This window comes from Pieris brassicae, chromosome 4 (genome assembly GCF_905147105.1).
Source record: "Pieris brassicae chromosome 4, ilPieBrab1.1, whole genome shotgun sequence".
Taxonomy (NCBI): domain Eukaryota; kingdom Metazoa; phylum Arthropoda; class Insecta; order Lepidoptera; family Pieridae; genus Pieris; species Pieris brassicae.
The window spans coordinates 15,745,726-15,773,164 of NC_059668.1; the positions used below are offsets into that span (position 1 = coordinate 15,745,726).

The following is a 27,439-nucleotide window of genomic DNA, read 5'->3' on the forward strand; positions in this document are numbered from 1 at the left end:
TAGTATTTAAAATATAATATGGAACTTTAAAGTTACATAACTCAAGATAAGTATAAATGGTTAATTCAGTTGTATTATAATCAATTCAATTAAATCTCGCCATATTTCTAGGGATCGCAATAAGCCACCTACCACAAAACGGCTAAGAATAGTTAAAACCACGATGACGTAGCATGCTTGTAAATAACATAGCTTCGTCGGTCTAATCCTAATACTGTTTTGGAATCAAAATTTATTGGAGACTTAATGGAAATACATGTGTATTTTTGTTTGAGTTTGGCATAAGATTCATTCGGAATATTTGTCAAAAATGAAGTTGACAAAAGGAAAAATTTGTACGTACGATAAAATCTTATTTTATAACTTAAATTTATCATTGAATAGTCAAATAGTGCACTTCACGTTATGTTATGAATCATGTTAGGTCATGATTACAATAATCGATATGAATTGCTTAAAACTAATAATATTATTGTAGAATAGATAACTGATTAGAATTACAATTTATCATTTCACTACAAGTTATTTAATTTGAGTAAGATAACGAGTTCTGACATGAAATATCGCGATATCAGAAAAAATCTGTATTTGTTTTGTAGTAGTCTGTTAAAACGGAAAGATTATATAGTCTTTGTAGCCTGTGCATATATATTTTTTTTAATTTGCGTAGTGCAGAGTGCTATTGCGACTTGCGACTTTCTACTTTATTTACGTGTAGTGGTTTTAACTACAGCTATTTCTTGATTCTTCGTTAGAGTAATAGATATCCAATTAATATTTCATGATTAAGTTTATGTTTTAAAATGTTGTATCGTTACTGTAACTAAAGTAGAAACACAATGGAAACTACGCCACTTATAAATCGACCTAAAAAGAAATCTTTATGGTCAAGGTAAAATTATCTAATGTTTTGTTTACGTACAAAACACTTTAAATAATACTATTTTATTTTTCAGGAAAAGCTTTGGTTGGTTTAAAGGGAAAGAACTCAACTCAAGAGTGATATATTTAGGTCAGATTCCTGATGAAGAATATCCAGCAAACTATGTATGCAATCAGGTAAGATAATGTTTCATTGTAATCTAATTAGACTAATGACCACTGACTACATGATATACATACAATATACAATACAATTGAAATCATCTTGAATAACCAGTGTTTTGAAAAAATATAAAAAGTAATCAGTTATATCTCTATTGACCTAAAAACATATAATTGCGTGCCTTTATTATTTTATCTTAGTTGTAATCCAATATAACAATTTACATATTGTACTTAATTGGAGGTTTTTGATATGTATCAAAGTTTTATAGTACTAATCTACTTATAAATTTATAAATTATTACTGCAGGCAAAACAGTTCATGTAAAGTAAAGCTGCTTAATGTAATTGATTATTGTATTTTATTTTTGTATTTCCGCAGTTTCTGTTTATAGTTACACATAACAATAAGTCTAAATGATCATACTGATTCATGTTTTCATTCCATTGCCTTAGTTGTTTATTCACTATATTAATATTGTTTCAGAAATACAGTATATTTACATTCCTGCCCTTAGTTTTGTTTGAGCAGTTTAGGTTTTTCTTAAATTTGTACTTCTTGGTTATGGCCCTCAGTCAATTTATACCAAGCACTCGCATTGGATATCTCTATACGTACTGGGGACCACTTGGGTTTGTTCTTGCAGTCACACTATTTAGAGAAGCTATAGATGATTACAGAAGATACAGGTATGTTCAAAACAAATTATATTCAGTCTCAGTTCAGTTACAGTTTGGACTCTATGGTGAATTAAAATTAATAAAAGTTATAAATAATAATTTTAAATGTGATTAAAAACAACTTGTTCATAGAAACTGTGATATATGAAAAGATAATTTATTTATTGTTTTATGGTATTAATCTAAATAAGGAAAGCATTAATAATTACCAGGAACTGGGCACATACTTTAGGGTCAATAAACGTTGTTGTTACTTGTGTATAATTTGTTTATATTACTGATATATGAGCTATATGTAACTAACAAGCTTTGCTGATAAGGCTTCACTGTTTACTCATAAAATATTGTAATGGTACAAACTGTTGTATTCTGGGACTTCCCAGTAAGCAAATATGATAATATAATATACTTATTGCAGTTGTAGTATGAACATAATATAATTTTATTTTATTATGTTATTTTTTATATAGCAGTGATAATCTAAGCACACATTTATATACTGTGCATGATTTAAGGAAGAAATGATTTCTGTCTTAAAATCATTAATGTGTCTCAGGCATTTAAAAAAAATGGTAAAATTGTAAAATGAAACATTGTGAAGAGGCATATAAATTTATTATTATTTAAGTTATTGAGATAGAAACGGATTTAAAATCAGAGGCCTATATAGTGTTTGTGGCTTTTTATTTTGTTTTTTTTTAGATACTAACTTCATGTACTTTTTGCCACCAATCTTAAAACAATAATGCTATTTCTTAGGTATATGAATTACAACTAACTCCTGCGTCTCAAATTAAAAAAAATTAACTCGCGAAACGATAACGTGGGCATAAAAGTTATAAGAAAAGGGACTGACAGCTAATAAAACTCGAATCTAATATGTTTAACATAATTGGGTGGAGGAGTTGTGTGTGTATTACCAGTAATAGCAGCCAAGATTTTATTACAGATGAGCACTAGTTCAAGTCCAAGTTATTGCTTCTATGTCGATGCTTTCACAAGCACAATTTCAAATTCAATTAATACCAACACAAAAATCATATATAAAATAAATTCTCAAAGTATTAGAAAGCCATGGATAGCTCCTGGGTTGCTACGCTGTGTTAGACGAAGAGATAAGATTATCTATCTATGCAGATGCATATCTTATCAAGAAAGCAACCTAACAACAAAACGCTCCAAAAGGAATACACGCAATATCGAAATTTCTGTAATAACATCCTTAAAACCTTAAAAATTTTCATGAGGCTGACACCATCCTTAAGAATAAAGATGATAGTAGGAAACTATGGGAATCTATCAAAAATATATGCCACTTAAACCCAACTAAATCCAATTCTAATAAACTACTTGAGCTACAGGAGAAACCTGGACAATTTCTCGATATTGTGAACGGTTATTTCTGTTCGGTGGGTTATAAATTGGCTTCCTATATATTGTCTGGGACAAGCCTGACTAATCAAGACCTTTGCTATAAAGTATCACTTACGGCTAATTCGAATTCATTTCTATTCCTTCCTGGTGACGAGCGAGAAGTTATAAAAATTATTAGTTCTCTTAAGCCTAATTCTGCCCCAGGTGATGATAACATTGGTAACCGAGTGGTCATTGAAAAACATTATTGCTTCACCAATTTCCCATATCTGCAATCGTAGTATTGAGCAAGATATTTCTCTGAATCCTGGAAAATACCTAATATCACACCCATCTATCCCATAAATCAGCCAATAAAATGGAAATTTCAAGTTACTGTCCTATTTCTCTACTCCCAACTCTCGCTAAAATTACACAAAATATCATTAACGTCAGATTACTGAATTATTTGGAAAAATAATCTATCCTTGCCAACAATCATTTCGGATTCAAACATAATATCTACAGAAGATACAACCGCTGGACTGATTGAGACCAAAAGTTCCACATTGGATGAAGGACAAAGGTGTATTGGTGTTTTTCTTGAGCCAAAAGCACTTTTTCCAGGCCCTTACTCGAAAAATTAGAAAGACGAGGAATTCGCGGTAATATCCTCCGTTGGTTTCAGTCCTATTTATCCAATAGAAAGCAGAGGGTTCGAGTTTAGGGGTATAGCAGTCAACTAGAAATCGTTTCACGTTGTTTGCCCCAGGGAGGTGTTCTTCGTCCAACGCTTTTTTTAGTGTACATTAATGATTTATGTTCTCTCAAGCTCACTACTGCTAAACTCTTTATCTTTGCTGATGACACAGCTATAGTCTTTTACTCACACTCTTGGGAACAAGCCACACTGTTAGCCCATTTAGGTCTTCGCCAAATCTCTCAATGGCTTTTAGATAATCTCCTTTCTCTAATTACGTCTAAAACCAAATGCATACATTTCAAACCAAACCCTATCCCGCCTATTAAATTACATTCATGTTCGAACCTTCACAGCAACTGCAACTGTCCTCTCCTAGAACCCACTAAAACAACTAAATACCTGTGATTGATTATTGATTGAAGGACTTTTTAGTTTTTTTTTTGTTTTCAAACGCCTTAGAAAACCTTCGGATCCACATACAATCAATCAATATTACTGCATATCGGTATGGGGTGGAGCAATGTCTTCAATGCTGAAAATTGAGCGCAACCAACGAGTCATTCTTAACATATCCTATAGGAAACCTTTCCGCTACCAAACTTCCAAATTGTACAATGAACAAAAATTTTAACTGTGAGACAATTATACGTAATAGCAATATGCAGACTATTTTGGAAAAAACACCCCCCGCACCACATCAAACCAAACGCAAACCTATATATAAGCAACTCAAAAATCGCACTTTCTTCGCCCAACGCTTTTTCTCTTTCAGAGGCCCTTTCATCTTTAACCACTTCCTTAAAAACAAAATTATCACTAACATTTCAAAAATCACATTACATACATTTACTAAAAATCTCAAACAATATCTTGTTAACCTGTCCTATGCTGATACAGAAAATATTATTGTTGTGCGAAAATAGTTAAACATAAATGTGTTATGTAGAAGTCATTAAGTGAAATACTGTTTACATTTCAAACGGAAGAGACTGGCTGCACACAGGGCAAGATTTCTTTCTTTCTTTCTTGCCATTAAACGCTTAAGAAGAACTGTATGAACCAATTTAGTAACTTGATTATAGTTGTAACTAAAATTTTCAGACGGGACAAAGAAGTGAATAGACAGAGATATGAACGTATAGTGCTAGACACACCCAATGATGGCTACAAACCCTTTATTACCGAACATGTCTCAGCCTCTGCATTGCGTGTTGGTGATATTGTTATGTTGCACAAGGGACAGAGAGTACCTGCTGATATGATATTGTTAAGAACGAATGAAACTATGGGCACTGTATTTATACGAACAGACCAATTGGACGGGGAGATTGATTGGAAACTAAGGTAAATGTTAATAATAAAATGGCTTTAACAATTGTATAAACACAAATAAGCAATTCTCAATGTTTTTCTTTCAGAATTCCATTACCATCTACGCAAAAATTGCCCACCGACGCGCATTTACTAGATATAAATGCTAAGATATTTATTGAGAAACCAGAGAAAGACATACACTCATTCATAGGCACCTGTACAAGATTGGATGAAGAAGAGACTGACTCTTTGGATATCGAGAATACTTTATGGAGTGGGTGTGTTGTCGCATCTGGACAGGCCACTGGACTTGTTATATACACAGGTACTTGTTTCAGCTCACCTAAATTAACATTTAAAACTCGTGTAGGATAATTAAGTCAAACGCTAAAGGTATTTAATTATTTTTTTAAGAAGGGACTGTTCTGTAATAATTAATGTTATTTTTTTAAAATTGTACACGTGTACATGATTTAAAATGTTGATATAAGTTCGCTATTGCAATGAAATTATATGATAATAAGTTTTTTTTATGAATTTATTTTCAAGAAAACTTATTTTGAAAATTGTTATAATATTTTTTATAAGGTCTGATAAAAAAATAAAAAAGTGCTTCTTGTACAAAGCTAGAAAATATTATTTGAATTGGATCCCAAAGTACTAATGTTATTAAAGTAACTATGTATTTATCGTTTACATCTGTTTAGGAAGTGAAACCCGCAGCGTGATGAACAACGCTGTACCTCGCTCCAAAGTTGGAAGGCTGGAACTGAGAGTTAATGATTTCACTAAAGTCTTATTTGGGGCGACATTTTTGACCTCTTTTCTTCTTATCGCTCTGAAGGGCTTCGATGGACCATGGTATGGGTTCCTGTTTAGATTTGTGCTGCTGTTTTCTTATATAATACCTATCAGGTAAGAATTTACTTTTTGTTATAGAGTTTATAGAATTATTTACTGCGTTCAAAACATATACTAGCTAAAATTAAAAGCATGTATTATTTATAACATGTTTGCTAAAGATGTTCAGAGTTTGGAAAGTGTTCAGAGGAGTTGTTCGGATCAATACCTGCAGCTTTCATCATCAGACGTCAAGGTAGAATACAAAATACTATCCGTCTCACCTCGACGTCTGTCGTTTCACAACTAAGCGTTTCTTTAGGAAGATTTTACCGCGCACCACTACTATGTGGAACTAGCTACCTACTAGCCACTATTTTCGAACCAATTGTATTTAGAGTCCTTCAAGAAAAGAGCGCACTTATTCTTAAAAGGCCGGCAACTTGAGAGTCTTATGTCAATATGAGTGTCCATGGGAGGCGGTGTAACTTATTATATGTTTGCCCCCTGTCACATAAAAATAAAGATATTAAACGACACATTTTTTAGCGTTTTGGTCATATACTTCTAAAACAGAGTGGATACTCTGTCTCGTGGCCAAAATAAATTAACAATATTTTCCTTTTCTTGAACATAATAAATTTAAGTCAAGGCAGAGACACAGTACTGAGTCGAGGAGCTTCAAAATAATATTAGAACCCACTCAGAAACGGACATTTTGATCGTTCAAGAGCTGAGAAAGAATTTAATTTAATTAACTGTATCGATAATTCTAATTAATATGATTTATTCCAGTTTAAGAGTCAACCTGGAAATGGGTAAAGTTTTCTACTCGTGGACGATTCAGAGGGACAAGAAAATAAGTGGTACAGTTATGCGGTCCACGACCATACCGGAAGAGTTAGGGAGAATACAGTATCTTCTAGCGGATAAGACTGGTACATTGACAAAGAATGAGATGGTCTTTCAGAAGTTACACCTCGGTAATGCTCTATTCGACAAGGATAATTTTCATGAGGTGAAGTGTCTATTGCAGACCTTTTTGTATCTATATTTATATAAATCTGCTCTGCCTGTGTGTATTTAAACCACTCCTAAACGGCGGGACCGATTGTGATGAATTTTTTGATGTGAATTCGAAAATGATTTAGATTTAATTCTATGTTTTTTGTATTAAACAAGTATGTACAGGACGTCTGTGGGGTCCTCTAGTAATATAATTAAAAAAAATATATATATATCAAAGTCATCTCAAGTATAGATTACTTGAGATGGACCAAAGTTTTTAAATTTCAACCATACGCAAACTATATATAAATATTATTCTATAATACTAGTTAATTATTATTTATATTTTTCAATACAGGTGGAAGCACTTTTAACCCAACATGTGACAAAAGATTGTCCCTCCATAGCGTCCACCCCAAATGGGGATGGTTCATTACTTTCTCCCACTCCGAGACAGGTGTGGGAGACTGTCCTGGCTTTGGCGCTGTGCCATAACGTAACACCAGTGTATGAAGTAGATGACCAGACTGACGAAGGGCAATCTGGTAAGTTAATAGAAGATCTTTAATTGAGTATAAGCAATTGTATATAATACTTACACTCAATTAAAGATCTTAACGCTAACTCGAAATTTGACAGAATATTGTTGACGAGTTCATCCCTTCACTCATACAGATGAATTTATTAATAAATACAAATTTCGATTTTAAGATAAAAGTTGCTGTACGCGTAAACGTCTTGTCTAAGTGATTACTTATAAGGCGTATAACCTCTAGGTTCTGGGTTACCAAAACAATAAATATGTTGGCATGGATCGGGGCTTCAAATACCTACCCAAAAGCGTAGCCATTATATATTATTTGCTTCATTACAGATATGGGTAGTTCAGTCATGTCCGAAAGTTGCGGCGGGGCGGTACCTCAGCAGCAGCTCTGTGACTACCAGGCAGCCAGTCCGGATGAAGTGGCCTTGGTGAAGTGGACCGATATGGTATGTTCATTTATTTAATTTTAATTGATGTAAACTGTTATATCACTGAAACTTAATAGACCCTGCTCAGACAAGCATTAACGTTTGATTTTGATGGCGAAAAATCAAAGATTGCGCGTGCGTGTAAGTTTATTGGTAAATAAATAATAAATTATGATTACAACATTGCGTTCTCAAAAATTAAACAAGTTATTATTAAAGAGTCAAAATTGTTCATGTATAGATAGAGTAGATCAGTAATTTTGACTCATTTGCGGTCACAAAGATCGAATGGAACCTTGGTTCCTGGCATTTCCACTTGCTCCTGCAAGTATCAGTGTTAGTGTATTTTGATTTATTTTGGGTTGCTAGGATTTGAATTGGTACCCCGATATCCTGGAGTTTTCAAGATCAATTGTTTTTTCTATTACCTATAAATGTACCAATCGTTAATAGATGGGAGTATCCTTGTACCGTCGCGACCTCCACAACATATCTCTGAAGCTTCGCGCGGCCAACGAGATCATGTCATTTACCATACTCCAGGTGTTCCCCTTTACCAGCGAGTCCAAGATGATGGGAATCATTGTGCAGGTATTATTTCATTATATATTGTGTGAAATTTGTAATAAAATTGTGTGGAAGTACTCCTTACTCCTTCGTAGTCGCCTTGACTGCTTAGATCTCAAGTTAAATTTTTTGTTCCTAAACGGAGAACTACTACGTACACAATACGTACGCACAGACACACCATACGTATTATATTTTATCAGGGTTGGCCGTTGAAGACCTACATTTGGTTTAGTCATTTTTATTAAAGCCGTTGGTCACCTAATTTAAATTAATAAATAGAATTTGTCCTTCTGAACAGATTGTGTGTGGTGGGGTCAACAAAATGTATAGTTGATCTGTATTTTTTTACGTTACAGTATCGATTTTTTTAATAATTTGAACTAATAGTAAAGTTCTTAGTTTAAGACAGTTATTTAGGGTAAGGTTCAGAATCGAGACTTGACCTTGTCCCTCTTACTTCTCGCTCTCTTCGTCTCGCTCTTATTGGTGACTACCGTTTCCAATCCAATAGGTTTTCAACATACGATACTTAGAGTGTCGAATCTAAATATTAACTTCATTAACAATACTAATTATTTAAAAATCCTAATTATAATCACAAGTTCCGATGAGGATTCAAATATCACATGGAAATAATGTCATCATTTGTATAAAATTTAGGAAGAAGTGTCTGGTGAGATAACTTACTATGTGAAGGGGGCAGATGTGGCTCTGTCCAAGCTATTGCAGTCTTCCTGGCTTGCCACGGAATGCAGTAAGCTTGCTGCTGATGGGCTCCGAACCTTGGTCGTCGCTAAACGGACTCTAACTAAGAACGAGTATTTGGAGTTCGAGGTGAGAATTTGTAAAATAAAATATACTACCAGATTATAACGCTGTTTTTGAATTTAATAATATAAATATATTTATAATTAGAATGGTCTAGGATTACGATTAAAAATGTATTTATTAATAAATCTAGATAAATATATACATACATATACAGGATGTCCCAAAAGTCGAAATTTTCTCATAGGTAATGCCACACCAGTTATCAGAAGAAAAAAAATAAGTCATGTATTTTTGAAGTTATGGATTTTTTTTTGTTATTCCAGAAAATGCACACCACGTGACAGTTTTTTCATTCCTGTTGTTACAAATATTTACTTTTTGCCAATTTTTTTTCTCTTACGTCATCCCGAATAGTGTTTTATGTAACCTATGATCCTAAACTCTGTGCTGATCACTCCAACTTTTAGGAAAATGTCATTTTATACCGTACCAAGTTTTCAAAATTAATTTTCGCACTACTTCAACTGATCGTCCTGAAAAAAAAATGTACTACTCCAGTTTGGCTAGTAGCTTTAAAGGTTAGCGCATTTAATAAGGATTCTACAGTGGTATAAGACTGAGTCCATTATTTCTTAGATCGGCCACAAGAAATTTTTTTTTGTTAAATAAAGTCTGTTTTTAACAATCTCTTTGAAATTACAACAAATGATTCTAGCGCACCCAAAACGTTCCTAATGACCACAGCGTGGTTTAAATAAGATGGAGAGAGATATTCCATAAAATGTGAGCGAGACAGATAGTGACGCTTATGACATACGGACGCAAATAAGTAAAATAGACAGTTTCTTTTTTATGATTAGATTTATTACTTTTTTTTATAAAAGATGTTCAAATTGCCGTCCTTCAGCTGCAATACAGGCTCGACATCTCCTTAAAAAAGATCGTGAAAGGAAGCGGGCAAATCGTCCATTATTCACAAATTCTACTGCTTCCGCTATTATTTGTCTAAGCTCTTCTACATTTTGAATCGACTTGGAATAGACTTTTTCCTTTACTGCTCCCCAGTAAAAAAAATCAAGAGGATTTAAATCGGGTGAGCGGGCGGGCCACGAGATTGTACCACCCCGCCCTATCCATCTGTCTGGATACTCCTCGTTAAGGTGGTTTCGAACTAAGCGGCTGTAATGCGCTGGACAACCATCTTGCTGGAACCACATATCTCGTAAAATAATAAGCGGCACGTCCTCCAGCAAATTGGGCAAATGATTTTGTAAGAAATCTTAAATTTCAGCATTTAAAACTTCTGGTAACTCAAAAGGCCCTATGACTTTTCCGTTCAAAATTCCAGTCCACATGTTAACTTTGAAACGGTACTGTGATCTGTCTGGTCTCATCAATCGTGGATTTTCGACGTGCCACTCGTGCAGATTGTGTAGGTTCATGTAGCCGTCTTTTTAAAAGTTGATTCATCCGACCATAAAAATTTGTCTAAGAATTGTGGGTCTTCTCGGTGTTTTTGAATTATTGTTTTGACAAAAAGCAACCCGTGGTTCATACTCTCGAGGTAATAAGGATTGTACTCGCTGTACCTGAAATGGATGGAACTGATTTTTTTTGTAGTATTCGGTGAGCTGTACTTTTGGGCACACCTATGCTGGCCTCAATTCCACGCACCGAACAACTTGGGTCCTCATCAACTACTTGAAGGACAACTGCCTCGTAGGGTAGTGAAATTCTACCTTCACCGTGCACTTGGTTTGGCAGTCGGCCCTGAGAGAACAGTAGACGGTGCACATTGGTAAAAACTCTGTGATCCGGATAGCGATCTGCAATAGGGTATCTCTCGCGATACCGTCTAGCGGCTTCACTGGCATTACATAAACATTCCCCATAAATGAGGTGCATGTTAGCATATTCCTGTGTAGTGTACGTAGCCATGGTATGGTACAGATACACAATAACACGTAAGTCCAGGGAAAAGTAAAGGTCGTCGTAGATCACAAATGAAAAATCCAAATCACAAGCAAACAAGTCCGTAAACGAAGCCAAAGTAGTTAGAACAAAAAATAACACCAGCGAATACGAAAAGATGCGTAGTAAACGAAGGAGCGTTGCGTACTGACCTGTAGTGCGTGTGTCAATAGCAATAAGTAGCGTCACTATCTGTCTCGCTCACACTTTACGCACTTTACTTTCTTATTTAAACCACGCTGTGGTTATTAGGGTACACTAGAATCGTTTTTTGTAATTCCAGAGAAATTTTTAAAAACAGACTTTGTTTAACAAAAAAATTTTTTATGGCCGATCTAAGAAATAATGAAGTAAGTGTTATACCACGTTAAAATCCTTATTAAATGCGCAAACTTTTAGAGCTGCTTGCCAAACTGGAGTAGTACATTTTTTTTTCAGGACGATCAGTTGAACTTGTGCGAAAAATTAATTTTGAAAACTAGGTACGGTATAAAATGACATTTTCCTACAAGTTGGAGTGATCGGCATAGGGTTTAGGATCATAGGTTACATAAAGCACTATTCGGGATGACGTAAGAGAAAAAAAATTGCCAAAAAGGCAATATTTGTAATAACAGGAATGAAAAAACTGTCACATGGTGTACATTTTCTGGAATAAAAGGAAAATTTCCATAACTCCATAACATATATATATATATATATATATGTCGGAGAAACACCTTCCCCAGTGACGTCATCAACAGTGGTTGCAGATTTGGTGGGCGTCATGAGGGTAAAGCGCGAGCACAAAACACGACGATTGTAGTTTTCACAATATTTTATTTACACTGATGATACACTGATATTTTATGGTAGTTATTAATAATAAATTATAAGTTTTAAGACCGAGCAGTGAGTCCAATGCACCAATCTAGCGACCAAAACTCAGGGATCCAACTCGATCCGTCTCCACTTCAAAAAAGGCCCCGTAACAACCAACGGACTGGCCTATATATAGATGGCGCTTCGACCCCACTTGAGCAAAGTGCTCTGCACTCATTGGTCGTTTGTTTAATAACGATTACAATCTTATAAATTAGAAAAACGTAACAAATTTTAACTAAAATCACTACTTTGTTAACAGAAATATGTTTTAGGTTTTATAATATCGTAAAATCGCGTATTAAGTTAAATTAAGATTAATGCAACGTGTTTAAATGATAAAGAGAATTTAATGTGTTATTGTACAATCAACAAGCAACTCGTTGAATGGCTTCCTCCGACATATATATATATATATATATATATATATATATATATATAGCAATTTATAGATATATAAATTGCTGTTCGTTTGTCCCGCTTAAACTCGAGATTAGCTGGACTAATTTGGCTTTTGATCTTGAAATATTTGTGCAAGTTTAGGGAAAGTTTAAGTGGTTAAATACATGTATAATATATACAATACAAAAAGCATATTTTTAGTATTTAATTTATTCGTGGTTTATATTTAGTGCTGTTTGTTACGCTGGTCTATTTCGCAGTAGACAAGTTAACATAGCAATCCAACAACACAAATCACTGGGGATTAAACGAAATGAAGCAAGGAATTCGATTTGAGTCGTTAGTTAAAATTGGTAATTTTTCAGAGTGAATACAAAGAAGCCCGTCTTACCGTATTGAATCGTAACGAACGTACGGCCGCGGCTTTATCCCGCTTGCATCGGGGCCTAACTCTTTTGGGATTAACGGGTGTTGAAGACCGCTTAGCTGATGACGTTCCAAGGACATTGGCCATGCTGAGAACGGCTGGGATTAAGGTTCGTGGAGAAACATATTATAAATGGACTTTTCAATTAAATGTGATACAAACGCAAGAAGTCAAACATCAATAAGTATTAGAAAAATTAAGCACTCTTTTACCAATATGATTAAATTCATTATGATTAAGAAGGCAAATGGTTTCTTTTGCGTACTAGCGAACTGTGGAATCGATACTTTTACCACCCTATCCATTAAAGCAAGGGGCCTTATCGCTAACAAACGGTCTCTTCTAGACAATCCTAAGCAAATGCGTAACTAGTATTGTCTTTTGTTAATATGGCTTTTACACATTAAGAAAACACTTTTTAATGTTTAAAGAACTTTATTTCTCATTACAAAAAAAAACTATTTTATTTACATGAGAAACTAAATAATATGAGCGAGATACACGTCCCAATTTTAGTTCACTACATTCACTTTGACATGCATTTTTAATGCCCCCTTGAATCTGTCAAACACGCCAATATTGCGAATTTTAGATGGCAACCGATTAAACAGTTGCACACCCTCATACCCAATCGACCTCTTCAAATAATTTGTGCGCGGCTTCGGCAAGATAAGCAAAGTCGCTCGACGAGTGTTGCGTGTGGTTGTGTCCTTGATTTTCTTAGATGATAAGCCACTATGGAGAGAGCCATTTCATTATTTTTTAAATAAGGTACGAGTGCTATAAACATACAGTTGTTTAAAATTCATAATTTTGGTGTCTTGGTAAATTTTAATAGTCTCCGTTAAAAAATTGTATCTAAATAGTGCCTTTATTAATTTATTTTGTAGTGTTTGTAAGTTTAAAATAATTTTTTTGCATGCTGTACCCCATATTTCAATTAAATATATGAAATGGGGCTTAACTAAACAATTATAAATCAGATGACGTACGGATTGCGGAATACATTTTGATATTGATTAAAATCTGATTTCAGTTTGGCAATTATGTGTGAAACATGAATGTTCCACTTTAAATGTGTATTTATTCTAAGACCCAGATATTTCTCCCATTTTTTTGTAAGTGATTTCAACGTCTTGAACTTTCAGCGGTTGAAAGATAGGTATGATTTTATTTTTTGCTCTGCATATTACATAAGATATTTTTGAGATATTAATGGTTAAGAGATTCTGTTGAAACCAACAAGACAGAGCATTTAGATGTGATTGAGCTTGAGCAACCATAGTCTGGATATTTAAACCAAAGTAAAATAAGCAGGTGTCATCAGCGTAGAGAGTCATTCGACCATGTAAACCGAGCTCATGAATGTTGTTAATATAGATTAGAAATAACAAAGGACCTAATATAGATCCTTGTGGGACGCCGCATGTTACTGGTATTTCTGAGCTTTGAGCATTACCTATTTTGACTGTCTGGTTTCTGTTTGATATATATATCATGTACTATTTTATTCCTATGCGTTCTAATTTTTTTAGCAATAGGTTGTGGCTTACGGTATCAAACGCTTGTTTTTAAATCAATAAAGACACCCAGCGCCATTTTTTTAGACTCAATATTTTGCTTTATTTCACTAATGAGATCGGCAGTAGCTGATAAAGTGCTGCTTTTTGATCTAAAGCCGTATTGTTTCTTCTAATATTTTTGATATTGAAGGTAAAATAGACATTGGTCTGTAATTACCGGGGTCAGTTTTAGGGCCTGATTTATAGATAGGAGTAACTTTGGCTTTCTTAAGAGAATCCCGAAATTCACCTTTATGCAGCAGCTTATTAAAGCAGATCGAGAGATATTCAGAGATATCATTGATATACATTTTATGGTTTTAGTGTTGATTTCATCTATTCCAGTACTACAATTTGAAACGGATTGAAGCTATGTATAATTATTATAAACGTCGGAAAAATTTAAATTTAAAATTATGTAAATAATTATAAGTTTATAATAATAATACATAGCTTCAATCCGTTTAAAAAGTGTTTTCTTATATGCGTAACTTTCAAGTGAACTACCAAGAATATGTGAATCAAAATGTTACCTATTGGTAGATCTGGATGCTAACGGGTGACAAACTAGAAACAGCACTATGTATCGCTCGATCCCTTCACCTGGGTGGAGGCTCTCGATGGATGACGGCTACCGAGTGTCGCTCAAGAACGGATGCTCATCGTCTGCTTACAGCACTGCGAAGTGCTCATGACACAGATCTGATACTGGAAGGGGAGACGTTGGAGGTGTTTATTTGCAATTTGTATTAATTTGCAGTCAATCGTAATATATATAAATTATGCGTCACGTTGTTTGGCCGCTATGGACTAATAAACTACTTAATTGATTTCAATCCAATGTGCACACCATTTGCATATATATATATATATAGATAGATAGATATATAATTCTACTGTACGTGTGTATGTCACTGAACTCCTCTTAAACGTCTGGACTTATTTGAATGTGTTTTTGTATGCGGATGTGGAGCCCAGAATGGTTTAGATTCACAAATCATACCGGCAGATGGCGCTGCATGGCGGTATTTTCATACTTTGTTTAATATCCTCATCGCTTGAAATATTATGCAGGACAACGTCTGTCAGGTCCGCTAGTTTAATATTTTTTTTCTTTAACTTCGTCCTTTAAAACATTAGTATAGTATGTATTACTTTTTTTAGTCTAGTTGTCTATTCTGCTTATGTAATACTTGAACGGCCTCGCGGTACCGAAAGGTCTCATTTTAAAACGAAGTAATTTTACAATTAAATTAATAATATTGTGTATTTTTTCAGGTTTGTCTTCGTTCTTACGAAGAGGAGTTTGTAGAGGTACTTCGTGAGTGTTCCGGGGTGGTCGTGGCTCGTTGTTCTCCTACGCAGAAGGCCCAAGTTGTTCGCTTGTTACGGGCCAGGGGGCTGATTGTAGCCGCTGTGGGGGACGGTGGGAATGACGTTGCCATGATTCAGGAGGCTGATATGGGTAATAATAAACGATAATTCGTAACAGGAGATATTTTTTAATGTGTGAATAGAAGCAATTCTAAATAATGTTAATTCATGTCATTTCTATAAATATGCGCCTAAGTGAAGGCGCATTTTTGTCCCTCTTCCAGCATTTCTAACGTAATAGATTCGGTCAGCGGGCTCCGACTGGACCATAAATATTATGAAGATATTTCCGGAGTAGTTGTCTCCCGGGCCCGGCGTGAGACGCCAACCCTCTTAGTTAATAATGTCACTTTTTAAGAAAGGGGAGACTTCGACACTCTCCTGCTACCTAGCCACTCGGTCACATATCTGGCTGACTGCGTGCCCGATAGGCTAGTACGTAGGGGTTCTCAAACAACGTAATAGATTCAATTACAACATAATGTATAACTGTTTCTAGTTTATATAAATATGTATGTATCATAAGTTCGTAAAATAGACTTTTTCATACGATTCATATTTAAATACCATAACTAAACTGGGGACGGGTGTGAAAACAAACAGCTTTAAAACTACAGCAAATATAAAAAAAACTTCGTGTTGTAAAACTTAAAGTTATTCCATTTTTTTAATAAATTAAAAAATATATATTCCAGGTGTGGGTATAGAGGGTGCTGAAGGCCGGGCAGCGTCTCTCGCAGGTGATGTCAGCATCCGTTGCTTTTCTTTCCTGGCAAGATTACTCTTGGTTCACGGACGCCGATCCGTCATGCGTTCTGCGGCACTTTGCCTGTTTATTGTACACAGGGGACTGATTGTATCAACTATGCAGGTATTTATTTTTTTATTCATCCATAACGAAACATGTTAGATACACCACAAAATAATATAGATGTGAAAAAGGATATAAACAAGTTATAATTATAGAAATGGCTTTAAATTGTTTTACAGATAAGATGTTTTTAAAGTATGAGTAACGTTTGTTGTAAATGTTATATCATCATATGTGAAAGACCACATTAAAATTGACAAAACTTTTTTGAAAAACTACGTCAGAGTGATAAATCTTTTTGTTTATTTCTTTATACATTTTATAGTCTGTGACGTTGATCACTGCCACAGACTATAAAACGGTCGGTATACCTACTATATAATGATCAGACCCAGAGTATAGGATAGGTGCAGTTTGCTCATAGAGCGAAGATTATAAAGAACAGTGGAATAAATGTTGCTAAAAAACAATAAAATTTACTTAAAACATTAAAAATCTTTGTTCAACTTGAGAACAAAATAATGTTACGTGATACAATAAAATAAAGTTAATATTTGCAACATATATATACCAATGTATTTGAAATGCAATTATTGAAAAAACTTTTTTATAGGAAACTATGTTATTATATTTATATATATAGGTATGTTGTTATATTTTAAATATCAGTTAATAATCTAAAAAAATGCGAATACAATTTTGCGTTTATAATTCGTGTTTGTAGATGTGGGGTATGTTGCCTCCGGGTGACTACCCGGATGACTCCAAAGGAAACAATGCGATTGTGAATGACATCTTTATTTGACGTGCTTTCGCGTCAATCGCTAACTACAGACTGTCCCTATGTGTTGTTACATTGTCACTTATAAAACTACGCTCACAACTATATAGTATATATATAAATACCCCTACAACTACTCCCCCCTTTTACAAAAAAAAAATGTTTCTTCTAAACATTTGAAAACATAAATACACAGTTATACAAGAATTCATAACACACAATTCTACAACACAATCCAGTAATAACTTCGAGCAATCACGCGTACTGCACTGTAGGTTGCATTGCCTGTGCCTTATCGGTAGGCGGCATCGCCATCGACACAGCCTTCATGGTAAACTTCTTTAAACGTATTTTTCGATTTTTTCTTCCAACGTAGTAGCCTGGTTGGCACCATTTTGAGCTATAACTATACTTTTCTCTTCTTGTTTGCTCTGATTTTTACCCATTCTTTTAATATAATTTGACAAACAAATGAATTGAATACCTACTATAATAATATAAAGAATAAATTTAATTTTATATATTAAATTGCAGTGCTCAAATTGCAAAAAACTAACCTACTTACGTATGTCCATAAAGTAAACGCTACAGTGCAGTATCGTAACAATATCTTACATCGCTAGCTATAACTTAAGCAAAAATACTTAATCTTAACATAGCATTTTGTAATTAGCTTGGCATAGCATAGCTAAAACTGAGCGCTTAGCTTTAATTCGCGAATCGTACCGGCTTTTTAATAACACGTCCCGAACGCGTCTTTTTAACAGGCTTGGGTTCGACTTCTATGCTGGGTTCAACGTCGGGCATTTGAACTAGGGGTGCCGGTTCGATGTTTTTCTGACATTCTAACTCCGGCAACACATAAGCGGGCTTCAATCTATCTATAGATATACTAGCTGTACGATTAGGAAATTGTATGACAAATACTTTGGGGCCTCTCTTAATTACTCGATATGGTGCATCATGGGATGCACGAAATATGGACGGGAATTACTATGCGATTTCGGGACCGATTTTAACGATTTTATATGCTTTCGGATACCCTCTTCTAATCGTTGGGGCTCTGCAGACCCTTCCTGCGTAGAAGAATCGTAAAAATCACCTGGTAATCTAAGAGTACGCCCAAAGGTCAATTCAGCAGCTGACACGCCAGAGTCGGTCCGCTGAGCTGCTCGTAACCCTAATAAGACTGTGGGCAGCTCTTCGACCCATGACTTATTTGACAATCGAGCCATTAGGGCTGCCTTCAATGTCCTGTGCCAGCGCTCCACCGCTCCGTTACCCTGCGGGTGGTAACTAGTTGTTCGGATTCTGTTTATACCTAATAAGTTCATGAGTTCCCTAAATAACGAACTTTCGAACTGACGACCTTGATCGCTCGTGAGCTTTATTGGACAACCATAACGGTATATCCAGTTTTCATATAAGGCTCTAGCAACCGTCTCCGCGTTCATATCCCGCAATGGCAAAGCCTCGGGCCACCGCGTACAACGGTCTATCAAGGTTAAACAATATTTAAATCCGTCTTCAGTAATAGGCAAAGGACCTACTAAATCTATGTACACATGCTCGAAACGATCGGTATGCGGGAACCTGCCCACTCCGGTCATCGAATGCCGGTCTACTTTAGCTCGCTGACAACTGATACACGTTTTGGCCCAAAGATTGATGTCAGAATTCATTTTTGGCCAAAAGAACTTTTCCGTTATTAACTTCCGGGTGGCTCGAATGCCCGGGTGACTAATATTGTGGATGCTATTAAAAACTGTTCGTCTGAACTCGCTAGGTATATATGGCCTCGCTACATTTGACGAAAAATCACAATAAATTGTTTTATTACATGTAGGTAAAAATACTTTTTTAAAATTATCATTGCAACACAGTTCACTTGCATACTCGTCGGTTAATTGCGATTCGGCAATTTTTTCATAATCTAGAACATTCGGACAGTACAAAGTGATCTTTATTAACAGTATTTAAACTAGAGCAACTAGTGTTAACTATGGATGCCTAGGAATTAAAATTAGTTAGTTTATCTATTAATTTCCGGGACTTTAAATCTACCAATAACCCAAAATGTGTTAAAAAATCAGCTCCAATGATTGCCTGTTTCACATCGGCTATAATAAAATTCCAACGAAATGCCCTCCTTAACTTAAAATTTACAACTAACATTTTTGAACCAAAAGTATTAATAACCGTACCATTAGCAGCATATAACTTAAAATCACTACATTTTGATCTGGCACTGTTATTATCTACTGGAATGACGGATACGTTTGCGCCGGTATCTATTAAAAAATTATATCCACTATTACTGTCCAAGATGCATAGGCGTTGTGCTGGGGCGATGGTGCAGGCATCCGCCTCCGTGACCTGCACCTCTAGGGGTTTCCCTTCTTAAAAGCGCAAGGGGGCACACATTTGGTAGCACGGTCTTTGAAACGGTAATGGTAAAAACATACCCAATCACTCGGCGCACGGGACTGCGAACGCCGTCGCTGCCCACGGCTGTTACCTCTATAGGGCGGGCGAGATGATGTACGGCTCCTCAGCAACTGGTCGAACTTGTGGCTCAGCTCCACGATGGCCGCATGCACGTCGTTGTCCTGGTCTTGCCGAAGACCGCCACTTGTCTTGACCTCCGCCAATTGAGGTGGCTGGATGGATTCTGCTAGCTTGTCTGCAACGTTGGCCAATTGATCCAGGTTCTTGGTTTCCGTGACTGCCAGAACTGCACGGACTGCTTGTGGTAAATGCGTCTGCCACAAAATACGGAGAGTATCGTCCGGAAGCTTCTCCCGAGCCAGGTCCTTCATCCTGCGTAACAACTGAGACGGTTTCTGTTCTCCCAAGTCCATCTCGCTGATGAGCTTCTGCAGCTGCCTCGTTTCTGATTCGTCGTGGGGGATGCCGGGGTATGTTGCCTCCGGGTGACTACCCGGATGACTCCAAAGGAAACAATGCGATTGTGAATGACATCTTTATTTGACGTGCTTTCGCGTCAATCGCTAAGTACAGACTGTCCCTATGTGTTGTTACATTGTCACTTATAAAACTACGCTCACAACTATATAGTATATATATAAATACCCCTACATGTTGAATTTATTTTTCATTGCAGGCTGTGTTCTCCGTCGTTTTCTACTTCTCGTCAGTATCACTATATCCTGGGTTTTTAATGGTTGGCTACGGAACGGTGTTCACGATGTTACCTGTTTTTTCGCTTGTAAGTTGTTTGTACTTTATTTATACAGGGTGTCCCAAAAGTAAAATAAATAAGTCATGTATTTTTGAAGTTATGGAAAATTTCCTTTTATTCCAGAAAATGTACACCATGTGACAGTTTTTTCATTCCTGTTGTTACAAATATTTATTTTTTCCATTTTTTTTTCTCTTACGTCATCCCTCATTACCTATGAGAAAATTTCGACTTGACGTCGACTTTTGGGACACCCTGTATACAGCAGTTATAGGCCAAATTTTAACAAGTGCAGTAAAATAATCCCACTCTAAGATCAATGTTACACATCTTTAGCTTATAGCATAACCTGGAGGCCGTGGGTTCGATTATATTTATAGCCGTGCCAACAAGGCTACACAACCAAAAACAGAAACGAAACAATATTTGGCCTCAATAATACGTGTGGATGGCGTGCACAAACATAATAATTACAATTAATAAGTCTAAAAATATAAATATTACAAAAAAAAGTGATAGCAGTATAAATAAGTCATACAATTTCTAAATTTATATTTCTATAGGTCCTCGACAAAGACATATCTAGTGCGACGGCACTGCGTTATCCACAACTCTACAAACAGTTGACAAAAGGACGGCAGCTCTCTTACAAGACTTTCTATATATGGATTGGAATATCTATATATCAAGGTATATACTTTGCTTAGTTTGTTTACCTGTATAAAAAAAAACCTACTAAATTCCAATTCGATCATAAGCACTAATATATTCAGTATGATGGTTAAATAAAAATTTCTTGAAACAGTTATAAAATAGTTATGACTACGTAACATACAGAAAGGTTTATTACTAATTCGTAGCGGTAAAGCCTCGAATTGTATTTGTCAGTGAAATTCCGCTATCGTAATATAAAAGTATGAAAATGGTAATTAGCTCTTTCTATACAAGTCCTTGTAGCGACGACACAGCAAGACAGAGTTTTTTTAAAGGTTCATTATTTCGGTTGATCAAATTTGTTAATTTTTTTATGTAATACTTCTTTTTGATCGTTGACGAAAAAAATTATGATGCGCGCGCGCAAACCGTCACAAAAAACCGACACCCTGATATTAGGTTTCGTCAACATTTTATTTTGTGATATTTATGTAAATGATTTTTATCTTCTATTTTTTTAACTTCTAAAGTACACACACTTTTTTTTATTAGTGACTTGGGCTACTGATTTGGTAATTGCCAGAGTTTTAGGTTAATATTTAAAGTTGTGACTGACGAACTTTGACTCCGTTATGTCAGAATCCAATCCAGAATCCTTTAGATTGAGGAAAAGCTTAAGTACTAATACCATTATAATATATAGGCGGCGTGATAATGTATGGCGCCCTAGTGCTTTTCGAAGACCAGCTCATTCACATAGTGGAGATCAGCTATACGGCCTTGATCCTTACGGAGCTGATTATGGTGGCGCTGACTGTCACTACATGGCACCACCTCATGATGGTAGCGGAACTGGTCAGCCTTCTCATGTATACTGCCACTCTGCTTATTTTTACTACCTACTTCGGTAAGTTAACTAAGTAATCTCGTATTGACTTATTATGAACTCCGTATGTTAAAATCCAATAAGTTTTTGACATACGGGATACATATGCTCATCCATAGACATAAATGAAACTTAAATATTAGGAGCTGTCCTACCATTTTTGTTTATACAAACCCTATCGGCTATCAATATCATTATTTATTTATCAAAAAGTTTACATAAGTACAGTGTAAACTCCTTATTACGTCCCTCGATTCAATTACAATGTCCCTAAAAAACCAATTGCCTTTGGTTGGATATATGTATCCATTGGGTGTAATGGTATGCCATTACACCCACTCTGAATAACGACAACAAATGAGTAATAAAGTACTTGTTAAGTTGCTAAAATTAGTAAAAACTGCGCAGCTGTGTACATTCTTTTGTCGCTTATTATCCTAGCCCGCAATAATCTGTACTGTCGGCATCATGCATACTAACTTTCTAAGATATTCGTTCTTTTGTTTACGAATTGGGATTGCATTATGCTTGCACGTGTAGACCATGACTAATAAGTAGGAATCATGGCTTATCTATACGTTTTTCTTTTCTCCATTTAACGACAACTCTATAACGACATAAAATACACAGTCAGTTCAGTGTCGTTATATAGAGTTTACACTGTATTTAGTTACGTTTATGTACAAAATTACTACGGGGAAGTTGTTGTCTTACTGAATTTATTAAATAAAAAATACTATTTTAACTAAAGAAGCTATGTTACTCGTTTCTACCATTAAAATACACATTACTTTAGATGGTGACTTCATTCGACATTGGGAATTCTGGTGGAAAGTGACAACTATCACGTTGGTTTCGTGTCTGCCACTCTACATCGTCAAATATATGCACAGGAAGTGGCGTATGCGTCAGTACAAAAATATACACAAGTAATTTATTATACAAGACAACACTACAAATGAGTGTAACTACGCTTCAGAAGTCATATCTCAATGAAGTTTAACTCAGCGAAATTTAGCAGTCAGTGAGGCACTGAAATTCTACAAATTCAGTGCTTATGCGTAATGCGTCGTAATTTTTTATTTAAATTGAGTTTTTGTTTATATTGAGTTGAGTTACGTTTTGCTATTAAATATACCTTTTTGATCGAGAAAATATTCCATTTGGAGTAGAGAACGTAATAGTTCATGGTATTTTGTCTATGCCAGTTAATTGATAATATTGTTAATATATATAAAATTAAAACTGTATACTATAAAAATTATTACGGAAACTACCAAACCAAATTAAATAAATTATTACGCTCTCAAGTAAAAAGGTTTAACTAGATCACTCATCCGTCTCCTGTCACCACAAGTTGACAGATGACAATGGTCAATAGTCCTAGTGTAATAAGAGTTTTTATGAATATGCTTAAAATTAAAATTGTATAGATTCTTTTGCACAAGTGTATTTTTTATAGCACAGCAATTATTTATTCACTCTTCGCTATCTGATATAACTCTGTTAGCCATCGCGCTTATTCAAAACATATAATTCGTTTATTAAATATATTGTATGATTGCTCAGACCACTATATGGCTGATTGCTTCTGATACAAGCATACATTTTAAAATATTTAAATGATAAAAGAGATTTTGTGTTTTCCTTAAACCGTACTACGTCCATATCGGACGTTTTCTGTAACCCAATAACGCTCACAAACTATGCTTTAATCACTTCCTATATAAGTAATTGAATTATTATATTACTTTATTCGTTTTTAAGATACGTTTTATAGTTAAACATATTCCGTGTGTATTTTATATGAATTATGCAACAATGTTCATATTCTGGCACTATCTCAAACTAATCTCCAGGATAAACAAAGTTGAAAAAGTTAAGAGATTTGAGATTAATAGTCTATTTCTTCAGTGCTGCCTATGCCTTAGCTAATTTTGTATTAGTATTTGTTTATTAGTATTATCATTGAATGGTAATTTTTATAATTCCATATTTAAATTCCATTAAAATTAGGTAAAATCCTCATATATTATATTAGTTTAAACTTTTTAAAGTTTTAAATCATTTTATTTTTTATAGTTTTTTTAATCATATAATTTATAAAGATGTTACCATTTTGTCAATTTAGAGTTTATGAAGAATTTGGTAGCTCAGTTTACTATGTGTTCAAAATAGAAGTATTTCGTCCAAGCCGTTAATATTTATGATTTACGAGGCATGAAATTAAAAATTACTGTGATTAATAATGTAAGAAATAAAGATAAGCTAGAAAAATAAAGATGGTTATGGTCCATTGACTTTTAAGATTATGGTACAGTAGAGTGACGTAACGCCCGCGCTCTTTCAGTGAATTTATATATGTATTCATAATTGTATGGAAGTGACGCGAAAGTCCTATTGTATATTAAAATTGTATATTATGCGGTACAAAAAATTATGTGATACGTTTGTTTATTTAAAATTAAAAAGTATTCATCGCACGCTGTTAGGTGAGATTGTGTATAATTTTAAGACGAGTTTTGTAAAAATATATTATGAAAGCAATTCATTTTATTACTTTTCAAATTCCAATACCTGCTGTTGAGTTTCATCATCGGACGTCGAGGCAGCATACGAAATTTCACCCGTATCACCTCGACGTTTAACTACTGAGCGTTTTTAAGGCAGTTTTTGATGTGCACTCCCACTATGTGGAATTAGTTGCCCAACGAGCTTTCGGAACCAATTCGACTAAGGCTCCTTCAAGAAAAGAGCGTATCAATTTTTAAAAGGCCGGCAACGCACTAGCGAGCCACCTAGCATTGTCTGGCAGTGTCCATGGGTATGTGTGTGGTGCGGTATCACTTAACATCAGATTAGCCTCCTTCCCGATTGCTTGTTCTATAAAAAAATCCAATAACGGTTTGTTAAGGCAAAGTAAATAATATAATAAACCATTGGCGCTACGACTTTTGCGCTTGATCTCAATACCATCTATTTTATTGATATTTTTTCTAGTACAGGCATTATATTAAGGTTATAAATAAGCCTTCGATGCCTGAATCGCATTGCCCTGTCAAGGGTCTCGGGATAAGATTCAGAGTCAAGATTTATAGCTAACTAAAACTTCCGTAACTCAAATCCAATGACTTTGACTTACGGAAGCGTATTGACGCATTTGACATACGGAAGTTGACTGAACGGACAATCTTAGGTTTCAGAATCATACGCTTAACCTAAATATTGAGAATTACATTAAAGCGGACGGATATATATTAAACAAATCATTTCATATCAAACACGAATATCTTTCTTAAAATCTTTAAATAACCCTTAAATATGCATAAATCTTACAAAATAAACTATTTAAGAGTTTTATATTAGCGCCGTGATGGTAGCGTTGTAAACGAGTGGCAATCTAAGGTGGTAGCGGATGTAGTTTTCGTAAGGGAATGTTTAGATATAACTCGTCTAGCCCATGCTAAATCTCTAGAACTTTTAGACCTCCTGCATCTTGATTTTGAACTATCTGTAGTAATGGTATCTGAGGAAGAACTTTCAGATCCAGACCACACCGATTCTGTTGCCTGATCCTGATATGTTATTCCTGATCTAGTGGCCGAGGTCAAATACTCAGGATGGCGAGCACTACCCTTGCAAATTTTCAATTCGTCTACCGAAGTTTCTATTTTTGGAGGACTCTTTGATCGACTAACACAGCCAACATCGATCACATTGTCGCTATCATCATTTTTCTCTGCTGATTCCACGCTCGTATCACTGCTTTCGCTCATAATTATATCCATCAACTTTTCTTTGTTCTCATTTAAATCGTATACCCTTTGTGTCTTAGCTGAACTCAAAGACGAGGTTTTTACTTTGGAAGAGGCGCTGGCATGTTTTGCACGGTCCATAGTATAGAATATATTTTTGTGTGGCGGAAGCATGGCTGGAATGTTTGAGTCTACTTTAGTGTATTCCATATCTTTGGAGTTAGTAGAACTCTTGGGACGACCTCTACAATGACAACCATCATCGTCACCGAAAAGGTAACTATAAAGTATTTGTATAACACATACTGCTAGGCCTATAAGGAGAATGCCTACCACGCAACAATATGGAGTCCAATCAGCGTTTATATAAACATAAGAGTTTTTTAATGCTTTCCACGGTTGCCATTTCGATACACCTGCTTCTTGGAATGTAAACAAATTGCGTCTCGAAATACCTTTTCCATAACTTTGAGCAGCGGCAGCCACCCTCAATATGCCACCATAGGCCGCATATAATTTCTCATCCATAAGATGCGGAGCAACGTCCCTTTTCACCCAATGCCAAATTTCATTATTATAACTGACAAAATCAGCGTGACGACAACCTTTAGGAGAACGTTTAAGGAGACACCGTGATGCCGCGGTATAATATTTCAATACCGCGTTTTCTGATTTTGGTGACGTCAAACTAAGTAGGGAGTTAGATTTAACCGGAAGCGCCACGGCTGTAGGCTCACAGTGGTCGTCCATTTTAGGAGGTGGAACGTGTATGCAAGAATTTGTATCTCTTTTACTGACCAACAGTACACAAGGGTCGAAAATTTGACCAGAACCTATGTGGATTTTTTCAACAGTAAGATTACTCCATACAGGTACTTTATTAGGTTTTCTCCAACCTAATCCTTGTGTGTTTAAAAAAAGTTTTATGTTGTCATAATAGTTGTGTAGATCGCGGACTCTCCTGTATGGAAGGAAACCAGCATAATAAGCAAATCTAGCTGCGGGAAGTATTTCACTTCTCATGTGTGCACCTATACTGTCTACAAGGGCTTCTTTAAGTATAAAGCTAGTTTGTGTATCCGCAGCCTTGTTCACCAAATGTAATGCTCTTCGAAAGTATCTTAAAATATTCTTAGTGTATTTTTCGGTTATTTTGGCAGGAACCACTTTGGGCGGTATCATTTCTTCGAATACTTTTCGAGCCCTTAATTTTGCCAAATCGCGTTCATTCCAACAATCGAACTTTGAGATTTTGGTGAGTTGATTGTGGAATAAACTGCTACCCACATGCGCACATACAATTACTTTGAGAAACATACAAAATATTATAAAATATTGCATTGAATATAAGAGACATTAATAAATTATTTCAAAATAGAACCGCCAACTTGTATGACTTTGAGTTACTGAGAGATATTGACTAAGTCAATCGTCCAACTGCTTTAGTTCTGATTCTAAGGATCCAACAACAAAATAACGATGTAGGATTGTATTATC

General features: G+C 35.2%; 2 protein-coding genes across 5 annotated transcripts; one reads left to right on the forward strand and one right to left on the reverse strand.

Annotated features, from left to right (window-relative positions):
- Positions 1-238: 238 nt before the first annotated feature.
- On the forward strand, positions 239-26,133 carry LOC123708282 (probable phospholipid-transporting ATPase IIB). Of its 4 annotated transcripts, none has more exons than XR_006753584.1 (20): positions 239-335; positions 957-1,059; positions 1,532-1,734; positions 4,883-5,125; positions 5,200-5,420; positions 5,803-6,010; positions 6,731-6,953; positions 7,302-7,488; positions 7,818-7,933; positions 8,369-8,506; positions 9,146-9,319; positions 12,856-13,026; positions 15,023-15,208; positions 15,758-15,944; positions 16,549-16,724; positions 20,570-20,674; positions 21,211-21,337; positions 22,005-22,208; positions 22,984-24,679; positions 26,023-26,133. XR_006753584.1 is itself a non-coding variant. In XM_045658938.1 (19 exons), the coding sequence occupies exons 1-19, from the start codon at positions 840-842 to the stop codon at positions 23,118-23,120; spliced, it is 3,162 nt and encodes a 1,053-aa protein (XP_045514894.1). In that variant the 5' UTR covers positions 674-839; the 3' UTR covers positions 23,121-24,728. The 4 variants fall into 4 exon arrangements, 1 of the variants encoding a protein (XP_045514894.1); XR_006753582.1 differs by lacking the exon at positions 239-335 and adding an exon at positions 674-892; XR_006753583.1 differs by lacking the exons at positions 239-335; positions 15,023-15,208 and adding an exon at positions 674-892.
- On the reverse strand, positions 25,489-27,283 carry LOC123708283. Its single transcript, XM_045658940.1, has one exon. The coding sequence runs from the start codon at positions 27,281-27,283 to the stop codon at positions 25,550-25,552; it is 1,734 nt and encodes a 577-aa protein (XP_045514896.1). The 3' UTR covers positions 25,489-25,549.
- Positions 27,284-27,439: the final 156 nt, after the last annotated feature.